General features: G+C 39.5%; 1 protein-coding gene across 6 annotated transcripts in view; it reads left to right on the top strand.

Annotated features, from left to right (window-relative positions):
- LOC140480614 (DNA-binding protein SATB1-like) overlaps window positions 1-18,311 on the top strand; it is a 129,462-nt gene that overhangs the window by 51,041 nt on the left and 60,110 nt on the right. For all 6 annotated transcript variants that reach the window (XM_072575723.1, XM_072575728.1, XM_072575724.1 and 3 more), the window contains one exon: window positions 12,113-12,322. In XM_072575723.1, the coding sequence (XP_072431824.1) occupies window positions 12,113-12,322 (210 nt within the window). The remainder of the gene's footprint in view (window positions 1-12,112; window positions 12,323-18,311) is intronic.

The following is an 18,311-nucleotide window of genomic DNA, read 5'->3' as shown; positions in this document are numbered from 1 at the left end:
CTGTGACAGTACTGTTACACCTGTAGATGGCTCTGTGATTGGCAGTTACAGTGTTCAATGCATGTGCTGTGACACTCTGTGCAAAACCTTCTATCTGTTGTTTTGAGACAATGGGATTTGCTGTCCATTACAATGCTAAAATATGGAGTAGGTTTGCCCTCTAAGGGTGATAAAGAGAGGTTGGAACCATGTTTGGAAACTATCCTGTGCACTGATTTTCAAGGGGTCTATCCATTGTTGGCCGTAGTGCTTTCCATCCTAGTAAAGATAATGGCAGGTTCTCAAAGATGGAGCATGCTCAGAGGCCTTCCAGCGAAGTAGCAGGTGCAGTTTCAGTAAAAAGTAAGTGACGGACAGGGGCCTCAAAATGAAGCTGCCCTCTCACAACTTTAAACGTGAATTTATAAAACTGACTACCACAGTGGAGGAGGAGCCCCTCTATAGGATGTCCTCTACCCAGGCAGGCAGGGAGAGCTTAGATTACGTTCCTTGAGGTCACCGTGCTTCTCCAGAGCTCGATTCCCAACACCCCATATCAAATAGAAAAAAACTCCAGTTTGTAGAATTTAACCAAGAAACCACTTCCCATTCATTGCACACCCCACCCAATGATCAGAAATTCAGGGCTGAAAAACACTGGCAACATTTTTCTTCACAAATCCTATCAGTGGTGACTGCTGTAGACATAGTAAGCAAAATTGCAAGATCAATATTTTTAAATGGTTCAGAATTTTGCTACAACTGCATACAGAGGCAATACTCTCCTATCAAATATTAAAATGGACAGTATACCAGTGCTTTTATGGCATTATTTTCTGGTAGTCATGCTAGACATAGGTATTCAGACCCTCAGATAGTGGTCAAAGATGCACATAGTGTTGGATTGCTTTGTTATGTTCATGTTTCTGAGTAATGTAGATGCCCATTTACCTTTTACTCGTAGAGACACTGACGGCAGCATTTCAATTTTCACCAATTGTAGGACCTTTAGTGATGTGTCTTTATTTTATTCCTTCAGAGGACATGGGCGTCACTGGCCCACTTTTATTGCCATCCCTAGTTGTACTTGACAAGGTGGTGGTGAGCTGCCCTCTTGAACTGCTGCAGTTTGTTCGGTGTTGTGAGGAATTTGATCCTGTGACACTGTGGTACAGCTTGGAGGGGAACTTGCATGGGTGTTCCCATGTAGCTGCTGTACTTGCCCTTCAAAATAGCAGTGGTCGTTGATTTGATAGGTGTTGTCTGAGGAGCCTTGGTAAATTTCTGAAGTACATATTGCTGCTACTGAGCATTGGGAGTGAAGGTTTGTGGATGTAGTAGCAATGAAATGCATTGGTTTATCATGCTTCTTGAATATTGGTGGAGCTCCACTTGTCCAGGCAAGTGGAGATTATTCCATCCTGACCTGTGCCTTGTAGATTGTTGCTAGGCTTTGGGGAGTCAAGAGGTGAGTTCCTTGCTGCAGGACTCCTAGCCTCTTACCTGTCATAGACACGGTATTTATACTGAATACTTCGGTTCAGTTTCTGCTCAGTGGGGGTAACCCCCAGCAATGTGGATGGTGTAGTATTCAGCAGTGTCATTGTCAAGAGGCAGTGGTTGTAATCTTTCTTTATGGATATGGTCATGGCCTGGCACGAATGTTACTTGTCACTTGTGACCCAAGCCTGGACATAATGCAGGTCTTGCTGCATATAGACATTGTAAAGACTGCATCAGTTCATCTTCTGTATTTTTGATCATGGACTAAAAAGGGAAAATAATTGTTGAAAAATCAGAGCGATGGAAAGGAGTGCTGCACTTTTTAGTGAAACTCAGTGCAGATGTTGTTGAGACTGCTGCTTTGTTCAAGTAGCAGGGGAAAATCTTTGTAGATGGCCTAACACCGAAGTACATATGTGAAGGTAAATAAATGGTTTATGCAATTGTGACAAGTTGTGGATTGCAAAAGTAGTCAGCCTGATAATAGCTCTGATTGGTTCCTGGTTTGCTAAATGCTTCTAGGTGTGAACGATACAGTGTGAAACCTTCAGACTGCTAGAAGGGCAGGTTTCTCTACAGTAAAAATAGCTGAAGTCTGAAGGAAGCCAGTGATCTTCTCCCACCAATTGCTGTAAACTCACATAAAGCAAAGAATTGCAGATGTTGGAGATCTGACCCAAACAAAAACAGAAGCTGCTGGATAAACTCAGCAGGTCTGGTAGCATCTGTGGAGAGAAAACAGAGCTAATATCTTGAGTCCCATAACCATTCTATAGCGCTCCTTTTGAAGAAGGGTCACTGGACCGGAAGCATTAGTTCTGTTTTCTCTTCACAGATGCTGCCAGACCTGTTGGGTTTCTCCAGCAGCTCCTGTTTTTTGTCGTTCCAGATGCTGTAAGCTATAGTCTTTAACCATTAACAAAGAGACTATGTAGTAAGTCTACCAATTACCCAGTGCCTTCAGCAATGCAATGAAAGAACCTGGAAAAAGGATATCCGAAGGACAGGAGTTCCTGGCAAGTAAAGGAAATATCTCCACGAACCCTTTGGGCTGGTGCTAGCGAACTGTGTTTTCCCAGCTTTTTTTTCCTCCATCCATAAAATGATTTGTTTTATTTTTCCTGTCTGAATGTATGTAGGGGTTTTAAAAGGGAGTTGGATTTTTAACTAGTAGAGCCATATATTGATAGTTCATTGCTGTTCACTTCTGATTAAAGGTTACTCATTTGTAACAAATAGTAGCTTTGTTCAGTTACATGTACCTAGTCAGTGTTTTCTGTTAACTTGATACCAACAGAGAGGTAAATTGGGGACTCTACGGACTTTTATTAAATCATTTTGTAGCCAGGAGAAGTGGGACTTGAGATTCAGTACAATTTTCCAAAAGGTTATATCGACATGAACTGTCATGAATGATGCTGCACATTGAGCAATCATCACCATTTCTGACCATATGACGAAGGGAAGGTCATTGGTAAAACAGTTCAAAATAGTTGGTGCTAAGACACTACCCTCAGGAACTCTTACAGAGATGCCCTGGAGCTGAGGTGATTGACATTCAGCACCTACAATCATTTTCTTCTGTGCTTGGTATGACACTAACCAAGAGAGCTATCCGTCTGATTCCCATTGACTCTCGGTTTGCTAGAGCTCCTTGACATTGCAATCAGTCAAATAAGGCTCAATCAAATCAGACAAGGGCTGTCAGTCTCCCCTCCCCTCCGTCCATGTTTGAACCAAGGCTGACATGAGGTGAGGGGCTGGTTGGCACAGGCAGAATCCAAACTGAGTGTCATTGAGCAGGTTAGTGCAAACCTAGTGCTGCTGGATAGCTCTTCTGTTGATGACCCCTTAGGTCATTTTACTGATGATCCAGAACAGGTGGATGGGATGATAACTGACCAGGTTGGATTTGTCCTGATTTTTGTTGTGGATTATATCTTAGTGACCTTTGATATTGTTCAGGTAGATGCCAATGTTGTAGCTGTCGTGGAATAGATTAGTTAGGGGCATGCCTAGTTCTGTAGCACAAGTCTTCAGTACTATTGCTGAAATATTATTAGGGCCCATAGCTTTTGCAATAACCAGTGCCTTCAGCCATTTCTTGATATCATGTAGAATTGAGTTGACTGAAAACTGGCATCTGTGATTCTGGGCAGCACCAGAGGAGGCTAAAATGGACAATCTACTTATGACAGAAAATTGTTGCAAATGCTTTAGCCTTATCTTTTGCACTAATCATTGAAGTTGGGATTTTTCTTCTTATTCACTCATGGGATGTGCACATTACTAGCAGGGGTGTTTATTGCCCACCCCTAGTTGCCCTTGAGAAGTGGACGCTGAGGTGCCTTCTTGAATGGCTGCAATCTATTTGGTCATTTTCATATTTGTGGAGCTGCCTCCTTCAATGAGCTGTTTAATTGTCCACCACCATTCACGGCTGAATGTGGAAAACTGCTTAGTTGACTCGGTGGCTCTTGTTTGGTTCAGGATAACATCAGCAGAGTGAGTATGAATCTAGTTCTGCCTGAGGTAGACTTGCAACTTTCCTCCTTGACCTCCCCCTGAGAGTGGAACACTATAGCAAACCACCACTGATGAAAGCACTGCCATCAAAATGGCTCAGAATGAAGCATTGGAAGATAATGAACCAAGGACCCGTCTGTGGGCAGGGTACACATGGGCTGGAATGAATAACAATTAATATAAAAAAAAATTATTGCTGCTAAACAGTGGATGAAAAGCATGGACAGGAATGGATTTGGAAAACACGAGAGGTATTATACTGCTATTAGGTATCCTCTGCCCTCCCTCACAGTGTTCTACTGATTCTTGTTAAAACATGCACCTTACTATAACGCATTATTTGGATAGTTTCCAAGTAGTGCATTATAGCAATGGTATGCTGTACATGCTTAGTAAATTTTATCCTTCAAACAATTAACAATTTTTCATGCTTTTGATTTTCAGCTATTTTGAATTAAACCTCTTTAATGTGCATCTAAAAGTTAGCACAGACCCTGCTGCCAGTCACATGTAACCTGGGAGAAGCAAACTAACTGGTTGTTTAAGTCAGGCATTTGTTTCCCCTCCCCCTTTTGAAAGCTTTAATGTAAAGCTCACAGCAAAGAGTTTGTTTTTCTGATTTGTTTTTAAATGATTTCAATTCAGAATTTATGATATGTGTTTTTTGTTCATCCTTGGGTAGACTGATGTTGCCAGGGTTAGTGAAATAACAAAAACAACTTATTCCAAACCAAAATTCATGCATCCAGAGCTGATTGAGGAGATGTGGGCCAATTTCTCCCTCGGGTGCAATGCACAAAGCTCTGTTAGTTAACATTTCGGTATTCCTTGACTTTCCATGGAGAAATAAATACCCAGGGAATGTCTGCTCGATCATGTTTATCCTTCAACACATGAACACTTCCCTTTTCAATTGACTCTTGTCCATATGCTCACAGCAATGTTGGGCGTTTGTGCATTTCTTCATAATAGGCACAATCAATCTAACCATAGATAAAACAACCCTCTGTTCACTGTTTGGAAAATGAACTTTTTTGTTAGTTCCTGTTATTGATAGCTTACACTGATGACCAGCTCCCAGATCTTTTTGCTGTGCTTATATGAAATGGGAATGTCCTAGATTGGCTGAGGCTAACTAAATTTTCAATTTTATTTAATTTAAAAATCAAATGGTCTCACACTTCCTTACATTACGGGTTTCTGATTTTTCTTTGCCCATTCTGTGCTCAATGTTATTTAACTTAAAAGTATAACTGTCTATTCCTCTGTATGTTCTTGTGATAGGGAACTCTGTAAACCAAAATTGGAGACATGGGGCTGGATTTTCACAAATTTGGACCAACTCTGGAGGCCTTCAAAAATGACGAGTGGGACATAGATGCAGATGTCCTACCTCATTTCCAGCAAATGGCTAGTGGATGGTTCAGAATAACACCAGCAGAGAGAGTTTGATTTCCATTCTGGCTGAGGTAGATTCGGAACATGCCTACTCATCCTGCCTGTGACAGTGGAAAGCTATGGCAAACCACCACTAACACAAAATACTGCCAAGGAAATGGCTCAGGATGCAGCATTAGCACATAATGAGCCAAAGACCTATCTTTGGGAATTAATGAATGATCATTACTTTTGCTAATGGGGGAGAGGTGATGTGTAAATCAAAATTCCACAGGGTCATTTTCAAAATGCTCTGAGTTCAGTTTTGCTTTTCTAGGGACGTTAACCTGTAGTACATAAATCACTGATTTATGGAGGAGGTATAAACACGTATGAATTGTGGAAGAAGTCTATTTAAGTGTGATTGTCTGAAGTTATTTAATTATCCATGCCTTTCAAGATGGAGTAAAACAAGCTATAGCTGCCATTTAGAATTAAAAAGTGAATATTTGCAGTTACAGTGCATTTATTGACAGGCCATCTGGTTCAGCTATGAAAAAAAAATCTCGCAGTTGCAATTGCTGACCTTCATTGTTGACATGGCAGATACCACAGCTAAACTCATTATGAATGCCTAATTAAGTTTCAAAAGCTCCAAACCACTTGTCTCTCTGAGTAGTGGTAGTGTTTAATTTGCATTTTGATTGAATTTTAAGAGGCTGCAAAAGGATTAGCTGTCTTTGATGCATTTAGTGAATAGAAGCTTATTTGCTTTTTCAGGAGATTGACTACTTAAAGCATTTAAAAAATTGGAATTGGGCTTCATAAATGAGAGTTGAAAAATGTGGTGCTGGAAAAACACAGCAGGCCAGGCAGCATCTGAGGAGTAGGAGAATCAACATTTCGGGCATAAGCCCTTCTTCAGGGCTTATGTCCGAAATGTCAATTCTCCTTCTCCTCAGATGCTGCCTGGCCTACTGTGTTTTTCCAGCACCACATTTTTCAACTCTGGTACTCCAGCATCTGCAGTCCTCACTTTCTCCTAGTCTTCATAAATGAGAGTTTATTTTCTACATATCAGATGTGTATAAGTGAGAGCTCTTTAGATTTCTAGAAATTCTTCATTCGTCTCAAATCTGAGGTCTGTTTGGAGGGAATATTAAGTGAGTAGTTACAAAGGTTTCATTGAGGTATCAGGGGCATAACAATATGGAAATAACATGGGAGTATGAGGAAGCATTGGGGTTTAGGTAGTGTTGGAATGGGGGGATGAGGGTTTGTAACTACTCTGCTTCACATTCATCCATATCCATGGTTACCTTCTGTGGGCCTGACTCAATTCCTCCTTAAACCCCTCTACCCTACGGCAACATTTTCATCAGCAGAGCAATTATAATGAAGTCAGGTCTGTTGTGTCAGGAAGTTTCCCACCTCAACGGCATATCTCCTGCCTTTGATCCCACACTCTGCAAATTACATCACATAGTTTTAAGCTATTGACATTATTTTAACTAGGATATGGTCACTAAATCATTTTGGAATAATGGCCAAGAGTGCTTTCAACATTTTTAAAGTATGTTTAACAGTATTACATTGTTCAAAGTTAACAATTTATTCAGTAATTTGTTTTAAATTGTGAAATGGAAATCACCTATCCTTATAGGAAAGTCATTGATTTATATAAGCACTTAGATATTACCTTGTGATTTACTTTTAGAATACAACTGTCTTAATGAACGAAATGCTTAGTTGAGATGTGTCAATAAATTTTGTTAAAGTAGGTATTTGAGCATATTGCCTGGGACTTTTGTTAATGATGAACCTAATAGATGGTGATGGTTTCGAACAGCATACCATATAATAATCTGAAAAGTTTTGTTTATTACCATTTTACAGTAATGTCTGGAACTGATACACTGATCATAATAATATAATATTGTCAAGGCTTATTATAAAATGTTTAGCTTTTATAGTGAATAAAGTCTGTGTGACAATACTACCTAAATATGTACTCCTCGCAACCAATTTACCAAATAGTACCTCTAGAAAACATTCCGACAATAATATTGCCACTGTAAAGTGGAAGTGGTAGGAAATCAGTGCAGAAGTTTCTTTGTGTTCAGACTTTAACAATAATTCATTAAATTGATAAAGAACAATTAATAAGTTTGCTCAATATACACATCAAAAAGTTGAACTAGCTAAAACATTGAACAACATATATTAAATTCTTAAAATGAAATTTGTATTCATTTATTTGCCAGCTTATCTGATGAAAAACATGCCCATAATCCACAAAGTAGGTGTACACCTCTTGCAGGTATTCCATACTTCTTTCCCTTAACATAGTCATCATTCCTACATCCTCTTTCGTTCATGTCCCTTCCTGAATCTGAATTGATCACAACCAGTGTCATGATTTGCTTCAGCTTTTAATCTACCTACCAGGCTTTTTTTTAACAATTGCTTGGGTGCATATAAAATCAAAACTCGGATAAGATGCTTTCACATCTTTTCTCATGTTTGCATTTTTCTCCCATGGTATAATTGAGATTTTCATAAAACATTCCAGCCATTCTCCATTACTGTATATCTCCTTAGACAAGTTAATCAATTCTTCTGTTGCCTTTTCAACAAGTAGTTTCATTATTTCTGTCATGATTCCATCAAATCCCTTCACTTTTCCTAGCTTCATTTATTTTGTGGAAGAAGATCAAGAGTTCCTGAATTACCCTGACAAATCTCTTATTCCTGAGTTCTCAGCTTGCCATCTTTGTAATAAAAAGGAACAACAACTTGTACTCATATAGAACCTTTAACATAATGAATTGTTCCAAAACATAACCTAAACTTTGACACCAAGTCAGTACCTTATACCAAATGCTTGGCAAATAAGTAGGTTTTAAGAAGTGCCTTAAATGTGGCAAGTGTGTTAGGGAGATGGAGGGATGTAGTAATGGAAGACCAGATCGAGGCAATTGAAGCATGGCCAGCAATAGTAACATAATTATGATTAAAACTACATAAAAACAAAATTCAGCAGCATAGTATCTCACATAGTTGTGGACTTGGAGATTACTGAGACAGGGAGGGTCAAGGCCATGGAGGAAACCAAAAATAAAGATGAAAATTTTAAAATCACAATATTGCTTGAGTGGGAACCAGTGTAGATCAGTGAGTATGGTGAGATAAGGGAACATGACTTGCTACATGTTAAGACCCATGCAGCAGCGCTTTAAATGGCCTTGAGTTTGACAAGGGTAAATGTGGAAGACAGCCAAGAGTGCCTTGTTATGGTCAGGTAACAAAAGCTGAAACACGGGCAAAATTGGATATTGTTACAGATGTGGAAATAGGCAGATGGTGTGAAGATGTGATCTAATGCTTGTCTGGAGCCAAATGTTGATTTGATTTGATTTATTATTGTCACATGTACCTAGTTATAGTGAAAAGTTTTGTTTTGCATGCAATACAGGGAGAAAATAGTATATTAGCGTCATAGAAAAGAGCAAAGAATACAATGTTACAGCTGCAGAGAAGCTGCACAAAGAACAAGTTCAACATTAAATTTAAAATTTGAGAGGTCCATTCAGGAATCTAATAAGAGTAGGGAAGAAGCTGTCCTTGAATCTGATACTAAGACTCCCTCTTAGAAGGTGGTTACTACGATAATAAACCAGCTCAATTTTAGACTGTTGCCAGGAAGAAGACTGCATTTGGAAGCTGGGAACACAGTTTGAATTAGGGCGCAAAAACAATTGCTCCAGTCTTCCCTGTCTTTAATTGGAGGAAGTTTCTGTGTTTCCAGTAGTGGATGTCAGATAAATTGTCTGATAATTGTCTTATGGGCGACACGATGACTCAGCTGTTAGCACTGCTCCCCCACAGTGCCAGGCATCCAGATTCGATTCCAACCTCGGGTAACTGTCTATGTGGAGTTTGCACATTCTCCCTGTGTCTGAGTGGGTTTCCTCTGGGTGCTCCGGTTTTCTCCCACAGTCCAAAGATGTGTAGGTCAGGTGGATTGGCAGTACTAAATTGCCCATTGCGTTCAGGAATGTGTAGGTTAGGTGCATTAGTCAGGGGTAAATCTAAAGCAATAGGGTAGGGGAATGGGTCTGGGTGGATTACTCCTCAGAGGGTTGATGTGCACTTGTTGGGCCAAATGGCCTGTTTCCACACTGCAAGGTGTCTATATAATTTAGCAACATTGGAGATGTTGAGAGAGGTATGGTGAGAGTAAGTGGATGTCAGCAGACTACATGTGAAAACTAACACATGACTGTGGAAGATGTTGCCAAGTTGCAGCATGTGGATGAAATAACAGGATGGAGTCAAGGGTAGATCTTTGAAGACCCCAGAGGCAGAAGTGAAAACCATTGGAAGTGATTCTCTGGTTAAGATCGGAGAGATAGGAATGGAACCATACGAGTGCAGCTGTGGACAGTGGAAGAGGCATTGTAAGAGTGTGGCATGCACAACCAAGACACTCACAGGTCTTCAATGTGCTCTTTCCATCTGTTCTTTATTCCTCACGTACTGTAAAAAGTATAGAATTCTGCAGCAGGTTCTTGTGATGCAGTGGTAGCATCCCCACCTTTGGGCCAGGTGGCCTAGGTTCAAGTCCCACCTGTGGAGAATAACGTCTCTGAACAGGTTGTTGAGAAAATATTGATAATTCTATTAATTTCTCTTTGTGTTTGCTTATCTCTGCTTCCTTCAGTCTGTTCTTTATTTTCTCATTGAAATTATCCATTCTTTCTTTTATGCATTCTTCCAACTCACTATTCTGCTCTTCCCATCATTTCATACTTGCCGGTCTGACTCCCTTCTTAGAAGATGGTTACTGCCATAAAGGAATCAGAGCTAGCGTGACCATGTCAAAGAATTTAGTCTCCAAACATAAATTACTCAGCATTGGATTGAGAAGAGATCTTCAGGAAGGAAGGATCAAACAATAGTTTAGAGGGTCTTGTACAAAGTTGAAATGTGGACAATGAGAAAAGTGATATGCAAACCCTAGAAAGTTACAAAACATTATTCTGGAACAGGATGTAGAGGATTAGTTGGAGAAAACACAACAGCATTGGGAGAGTTCTCAGTGGTAAAGGAGGAAAGCTTGCTCGTGAACCTCACAAAAAGACAAGTTGGATTAATTATTTTCTAAGGCAATGAGATGCTGAAGGAGGTAATTACCTATTTATATGTTTGTATATGATTGCAGTAAGGTTAGAAAGATGTAGACCAAGTGGAAGAAAGAGAATGATGATGTTAGACAACTTGAAATTAAAAATGGGTAACTCCTCTGAGTCCCTGAAAAGGAAAATGCAAGACCACGGCAGTTAGAGAAACGAGTGGTGGTTCTGTCCTTAGGCGGGAGAGTAGGTAACATGCAACTATTTTGGTACACATGGAGTACAACTTATCTGGTATTGGAATTTGTGAAGAATCTTTTTCTTAAATTTAAATTTGATTGCACTGTATGCACTGTCTTTACTCGAATTGTAAATCAGTCAGAATACACAAAGAAATCACTACTGATACATTTTTAAATTACTAAAATTGACAAGGCAACAAATGGGTATGAATTATATTTTTAATAACTTGAGATTAATGCTCTAAATTTTGTGCTTTACCTTTCTGTTATTGTAAGTCTGATAATGGTCATACATGCAGCTGCAGCCATCTATAAAGTGGCTAAAAGCACATGACTGTTTCAAAGTGAACATTAAAAGTAGTCAGCCATTTTATGCAGTCAGGTCTGCAGGGAGCAAATTTTTTTTTTTGCAGAATCAGTACTCTATGGTTTATTTGGCATCTGCTTAGGAGTCACTGAAGTGTATTCTAACATTAGCTTGGCATCAGTATGCAACAATATGTTACCTGTGCATGAATAAAGTTGATGTGTTGATAGAAGTCAAAATGATACAAACATTCTCCTAGAAAGAAAGCTCAAGATATATTTATTTCAGTGTTAGAATCAATCTGAACAACTGATTTGTGTAACATGAAAAGCTGATGTTTACAAACATTTATATATATTAACCCGATATAAGTTGTATTCATTTTCATGTGTGGGTATTTTTACAGCTAGCACAACATCTGCTAACAGATGGCAACGAAATGCACATTAACATTTACATAGCGAATGCTCCATAGGCAGAAGGTCTGTGCGATTTTTGTCTTCTTATGACTTTATTTTTGTTTGTTCCCAATATTTTCTTGTTCGCATATATTTCAATTTTTAAATACTTTCTTGAGGTAGCTGTACTGTTTCAAAATTATTAAAAAGAAATTAATAGCCAAAAATGTACTGAAAGTTCAACTTAAAGAAAACTATACCCTTACTGTGGCTCTGACACTCCTGTGATTGTATAGACTACAATATTGTTCACCCACTATTTCTGCAATATCTTTCCTACTAACTGTCCACAATTGTGCAATTGTAGATTTTGTCTCTATATGCTTTGTTAAAGATCTACGTAGTCATCTTCGATATTCTGGTTTATGTCACGAATGTCAGTATACTGCCAGAGAGGACAGCTATAACATCAGACTTACAATTGTGGCTTTCTTTCAACGAAACTAATTGAGCATTAATGTATTCTTATTGCCATTGAAGGTTCTTGCTGAAACTCCAGCACACCAGTGAGAGAATAATTACCAGTTCCTGGTCAAGATCAGTTCACAAGAATACTATATTGTTTCTGCTTATTCTTTTACACAGGGTCTATTGTCTGAAATTCTCAGAAAAGAAGAGGACCCAAAGACCGCCTCACAATCTTTGCTAGTCAACTTGAGGGCAATGCAGAATTTTCTAAACCTGCCAGAAGCAGAAAGGGACCGTATTTACCAAGATGAAAGGGAGAGAAGTCTCAATGCAGCCTCAGGGATTGGAACTACACCTTTGATAAGTTCTCCTAACCGTACCCAACAGGTAATCATCAAACAAAGATGATGTATTCTTTAAGCTGGTCTTGAAATTCTACTATGATATTTTTTCTTTCAAGACAACCTTTTCTTTTGAACATAGTGTTACGCAAATAATATTATAGCTCAATATGTTGCTCAGATTTTACAATTTTATAATTGCTAAAGAAAGGAATTTGTGATAATAATTATTTATGTAGATGTTTTCTATGGAATGCTGCTCAATTTGATGACTTTAAAAGGAAAACAGTCAAATGACTAAAACATCCCACATTTTGTAAAAGGAAATTTCTGTTTCTTTTCTCACCACGACCATGTTTGACAAGAAAATGGATGCATAAATTAGGTGTAGGGGTCAGTGTGCCTCATATGCTGTGCTTTCAATTTTTTGGAGATTCATTTCTGTGTCTGAATAACCAGAAATGGTGTAGATCAGGTGTGCTCATCTTCATGCTTGATTCTTTAATCCATGCTCTGTGTGGAAGGCTCTGTTTGGTGGTGGAGACACAAAAGATTTACTCTTTAGTACATTTTGGGAAATGAGCAAATTGAAAAATAATCACTTTGATTTCAAAAGATTTCACTCACTTCTGAATCAGACATGCATGGAACAAAGATTTCCTTTATCTCCTGGCCACAAGTTCCTTCAGTAAAATTAACTAGAATAGTCTCAGCCCAGTTAATAGTAAACGTGGATCTGTAGCACGTAACTACCCACAGGTTGTGGTACAGTTAGTAGCACGGCTGTAAATCAAAGTGGTAATGTGTTTAGAAACACAACATAATTCCTCCATAAAATTGAAGAAAATGGAATTTCATGTTAACAGACTCAGTGTTTGAGTGCTAATATTTTCACAGTGTAATTTCAAGCTCGGAATGAAACTAATCCATTCAGAGACAAAATGGGACAAAATCACAGTGCTGTGGTTAAGATTCTGAGATTGGGTTAAAACTGTTGTGGAGACAGAAAAAATGTATTTTTAATCTGCATCATGCTACACCTGTTTTTTTGAGTTCTGGGTGCCGAAAAGACTGAAGGTGCTCCACTTTGCAACATGAACACTCATTATGGTCAGCACAGAATGGTACTTAATACATGAAACTTAAAAAGATTGCATTTTTATAACATTGATATGCTATTTGTAATGTTTATCATCATTTAAAATGTTCAATCTAAAACACCTGTGTTAGAAACAATTCTAAATTGTTAATATTAGTCACATTGTCAGTTCATAATAAATACATTCATAGAGTCATAGAGATGTACAGCACGGAAACAGACTCTTTGTCCAACTCATCCATGCCAACTAGATATTCCAACCCAATCTAGTCCCACCAGCCAGCACCCGACCCATATCCCTCCAAGTGCTTCCTGTTCATATACCCATCTCGATGCATTTTAAATGTTGCAATTGGATTAGCCTCCACCATTTCCTCTGGCAGCTCATTCCATGTACATAACACCCTCTGCGTGAAAAACTTGCCCCTTAGGTCTCTTTCATATCTTTCCTCTCTCATCCTAAACTTATGCCCTCTACATCTGGACTCCCCCACCCCAAAAAAAGACTTTGTCTATCCTATCCATGCCCCTCATGATTTTATAAACCTCTATAAAGTCGTCCCTCAGCCTCTGACACTCCAGGGAAAACAGCCCCAGCCTATTCAGCCTCTCCCTGTATCTGAAATCCTCCAACCCTGGCAACATCCTTGTAAATCTTTTCTGAACCCTTTCAAGTTTCACAACATCCTTCCGATAGGTAGGAGACCAGAATTGCAAGCAATATTCCAAAAGTGGCCTAACCAATGTCCTGTACAGCTGCAAATGACCTCCCAACTTCTGTACTCAATACTTTGACCAATAAAGGAAAATGTACCAAATGCCTTCTTCACTATCCTATTTACCTGCGACTCTACTTTCAAGGAATTACGAACCTGCACTCCAAGGTCTTTTTGTTCAGCAACACTCCATAGGACCTTACCATTAAGTATATAAGTCCTGCTAAGATTTGCTTTCGCAAAATGCAGCACCTCACATTTATCTAAATTAAATTTCATTTGCCACTCCCCAGCTCAATCGCCCATCTGCTCAAGATCCCATTGTAATCTGAAGTAACCTTCTTTGATGTCCACTGCACTTCCAATTTTGGTGTCATCTGCAATCTTACTAACTATACCTCCTTTGTTCACATCCAAATCATATATGTGAATGACGAAAAGTAACGGCCAAGCACCAATCCTTGTGGCTCTCCACTTGTCACAGGCCTGCGGTCTGAAAAACAATCCTCCACCACCACCCTCTGTCTTCTACCTTTGAGCCAGTTCTGTATCCAAAGGGCTAGTTCTCCCTGTATTCCATGAGATCTAACCTTGCTAACTAGTCTCCCATGGGGAACCTTGTCAAATGCTTCACTGACATCCATATCGATCATGTCTACCACTCTGCCCTCGTCAAGCCTCTTTGTTACTTCTTCAAAAAACTCAATCAGTTTTGTGAGACATGATTTTCCACGCACACAGCAATGTTGACTATCCCTAATCAGTCCTTGCCTTTCCAAGTATATGTAAATCCTGTTGCTCAAGATTACCTCCAACAACTTGCCCACCACCAATGTCAGGCTCACCGGTCTATAGTTCCCTGGCGTGTCCTTACCACCTTTTGTAAACAGTGGCACCACATTAGCCAACCTCTACTCTTCTGACAATCACCTGTGACTATCGATGATACAAATATCTCAGCTGGGTGCCTAGCAATCACTTTCCTAGCTTCCCACAGAGTTCTAGAGTACACCTGATCAGGTCCTTTTATGCGTTTCAAGACATCCAGCACTTCCTCCTCTGTAATATGGACATTTTTCAAGCTATCACCGTCTATTTCCCTACATTCTATATCTACCATGTCCTTTTCCACAGTAAACACTAATGCAAAATACTTGTTCAGTATCTCCCCCATCTCCTACAGCTTCACACAAAGGCCACCTTGTTGATCTTTGAGGTGCCATATTCTCTCCCTAATTACCCTTTTAACCTTCATGTATTTGTAAAAACCCTTTGGATTCTCCTTAGTTCTATTTGCCAAAGCTATCTCATGTCCCCTTTTTGCCCTCCTGATTTCCCTCTTAAGTATATTCCTACTTCCTTTATACTCTTCTAAGGATTCACTCGATCTATCCTGTCTATACCTGACATATGCTTCCTTCTTTTTCTTAACCAAACCCTCAATTTCTTCAGTCATCCAGCATTATCTATACCTACTAGACTTTCCTTTCACCCTGACAGGAATATAACGTCTCTGGACTCATGTTACCTCATTTCTGAAGGCTTCCCATTTTCCAGCCATCCCTTTACCTGTGAACATCTGCCCCCAATCAGCTTTTGAAAGTTCTTGCCTAATACCGTCAAAATTTGCCTTTCTCCAATTTCGACCTTCAACTTTTAGATCTGGTCTATCCTTTTCCATCATTATTTTAAATCTAACAGAATAATGGTCGCCGGCCCCAAAGTGCTCCCCCACTGACACCTCAGTCACCTGCCCTGCCATATTTCCCAAGAGTAGGTCAAGTTTTGCACCTTCTCTAGTAGGTACATCCACATATTGAATCAGAAAATTGTCTTGTACACACTGAACAAATTCCTCTCCATCTAAACCCTTAACACTATGGCAGTCCAGTTCTAAATTTGGAAAGTTAAAATCCCCTATCATAACCACCCTATTATTCTTACAGATAGCTGAAATCTCTTTACAAATTTGTTTCTCAATTTTGCACTGACTATTAGGGAGTCTATAATACAATCCTGGTAAGGTGATCATCCCTTTCTTATTTCTCAGTTACACCCAAATAACTTCCTTGGATGTATTTCCGGGAATATCCTCCCTCAGCACAGCTGTAATGCTATCCCTTATCAAAAATGCCACTCCCCTTCTCTCTTGCCTCCCTTTCTGTCCTTCCTGTCGTATTTGTATCCTGGAACATTAAGCTGCCAGTGCTGTCTACCTGTGAGCCAGGTTTCTATAATTGCTATGATTTTCCAGTCCCATGTTTCTAACCATGCCCTGAGTTCATCTGCTTTTCCTGTTAGGCCTCTTGCATTGAAATAAATGCAGTTTAATTTATCAGTCTTATCGTGTTCTCTACTTTGTCCCTGCCTGCCCTGACTGCTTGACTCGCTTCTTTTCTCAACTGTACCAGCCTCAGATTGATCTATTTCCTCACTATCTCCCCCAACCTTACTAGTTTAAATCCTCCCGAGCAGATCTAGCAAATTTCCCTGCTCGTATGTTAGTCCCTTTCCAATTCAGGTGCAATCCGTCCTTCTCGTACAAGTCACTTCTACCCTAGAAGAGATTCCAATGATCCAAAAATGTGAATCCTTCTCCCATACACCAGCTCCTCAACCATGCATTCATCTGCTCTATCCTCCTATTCTTACCCTCACTAGTTTGTAGCACCAATAAAATTATTTTTGGGATCTATTTTTGTGCTGTGGTTGGAGGACAGGCTGCATTGGAAATGACATTTGATAAAGTGCCACGTAACATGTTGCTACATAAGATACGTGCTCATGGTATTAAGGGTGGTATATTATGGAAAGAGTCGAAGAGTGTGGTGCTGGAAAGGCACAGCTGGTCAGGCAGCATCCGGGGTGCAAGAGAATCAACGTTTCAGGCATAAGCTGTCCTGATGAAGAGCTTATGCTTGAAACGTTGATTCTCCTGCTCCTTGGTTGCTGCCTGACCTGGTGTGCCTTTCCAGCAACACACTCTTCGACTCTGATCTCCAGCATCTGCAGTACTCACTCTCTCCTATTATGGACAGAGGATTGGTACTTAACTAACAAGAAACAGAAAGTTGGGATAAATTAATCATTTTCAAACTGGCAAACTAACTAATAGTGTACCACAGGATCAGAGCTGGGCTTAAACTAGTTATGAAAAATATTAATGATTGGATGAAGGGACAAACTCTTGTTGCTGATGATACAAAGATAGAAAAGCAAGTTGTGAGGAGGACAGAAAGAGACTACAGAGGGAATTAGATAGGTAAGTGAGCAGACAGATATTGACAGATTGAGCATAATGTGAGAAAAGGTGACATTATCTGCTTCGGCAGGTCTAGAAAAGCAAAATAATATTTAAATGAAAAGAGACTGCAGAATTCTGCAATACAGGAGGTTCTTGGTGTCTCTGTACATGAATCACAAATATTTACATGCAAGTAATTATGAAGACAAATGGAATATTGGCTTTTATTGCAAGGGAAGGACGAATGAAACTAGGGACGCCTTATTACAGCTCTATAGAGCATTGGTGAGATCATACATTGAGTACTGTGTCGAGTCTTTGTCTCCTTACTTTAAAAAGGATATACTCATTAGTATATCTTAGCTAGGTTACTGGATGCAGTTCTGGAATACACATTATATGAGGGATGTGTTAGCACTGGAGAGAACGCAGAGGAAATTTACCTGGCTGTTACCTGTGCTGGACAGTTTCATTTATGAAGAGCGATTAGACAGACTGGGGTTGATTTTCTTAAAGCAGAGTAGATGATGCGAGGCACTGATAGAGTACTCAGGAAGAAACGTTGCCCTTTGATGAAGGGATCAGTGACTGGGGGCAAAGCTTTAGAGGGGATATGAGAAAAAAAGTCTTCATTCAGAGAGTGGTGCGAATCTGAAACTCACGATCAGTCAGGATATAGAGGCAGAAACTCTCACAATATTTAAGCTGTATTTAGATGTACACTTGAAATGCTAAGGCATACAAGGCTATGGGCTAAGTTCTGGAAAATGGGATTGAAATAGATGGCTGGGTTTTTTTTACTGTCGCTGATGCAATGGACCAAAAGACTTTTTCTGTGCATAGATCTCTATGACTCTATTGCTGCATTTGTAGCAATTTATATAAAATTCATGAGACTGATTTCCAATCTGAAGAGGTTGTTTTATGAGGAAGGATTGAGTGGGTTGAACCAGTACTTATTGGAGTTTAAATGACT

Source organism: Chiloscyllium punctatum, chromosome 8, assembly GCF_047496795.1.
Source record: "Chiloscyllium punctatum isolate Juve2018m chromosome 8, sChiPun1.3, whole genome shotgun sequence".
NCBI lineage: Eukaryota > Metazoa > Chordata > Chondrichthyes > Orectolobiformes > Hemiscylliidae > Chiloscyllium > Chiloscyllium punctatum.
Note: the sequence above shows the minus strand (reverse complement) of the source record. Positions and strands in the feature narration are given on the sequence as shown.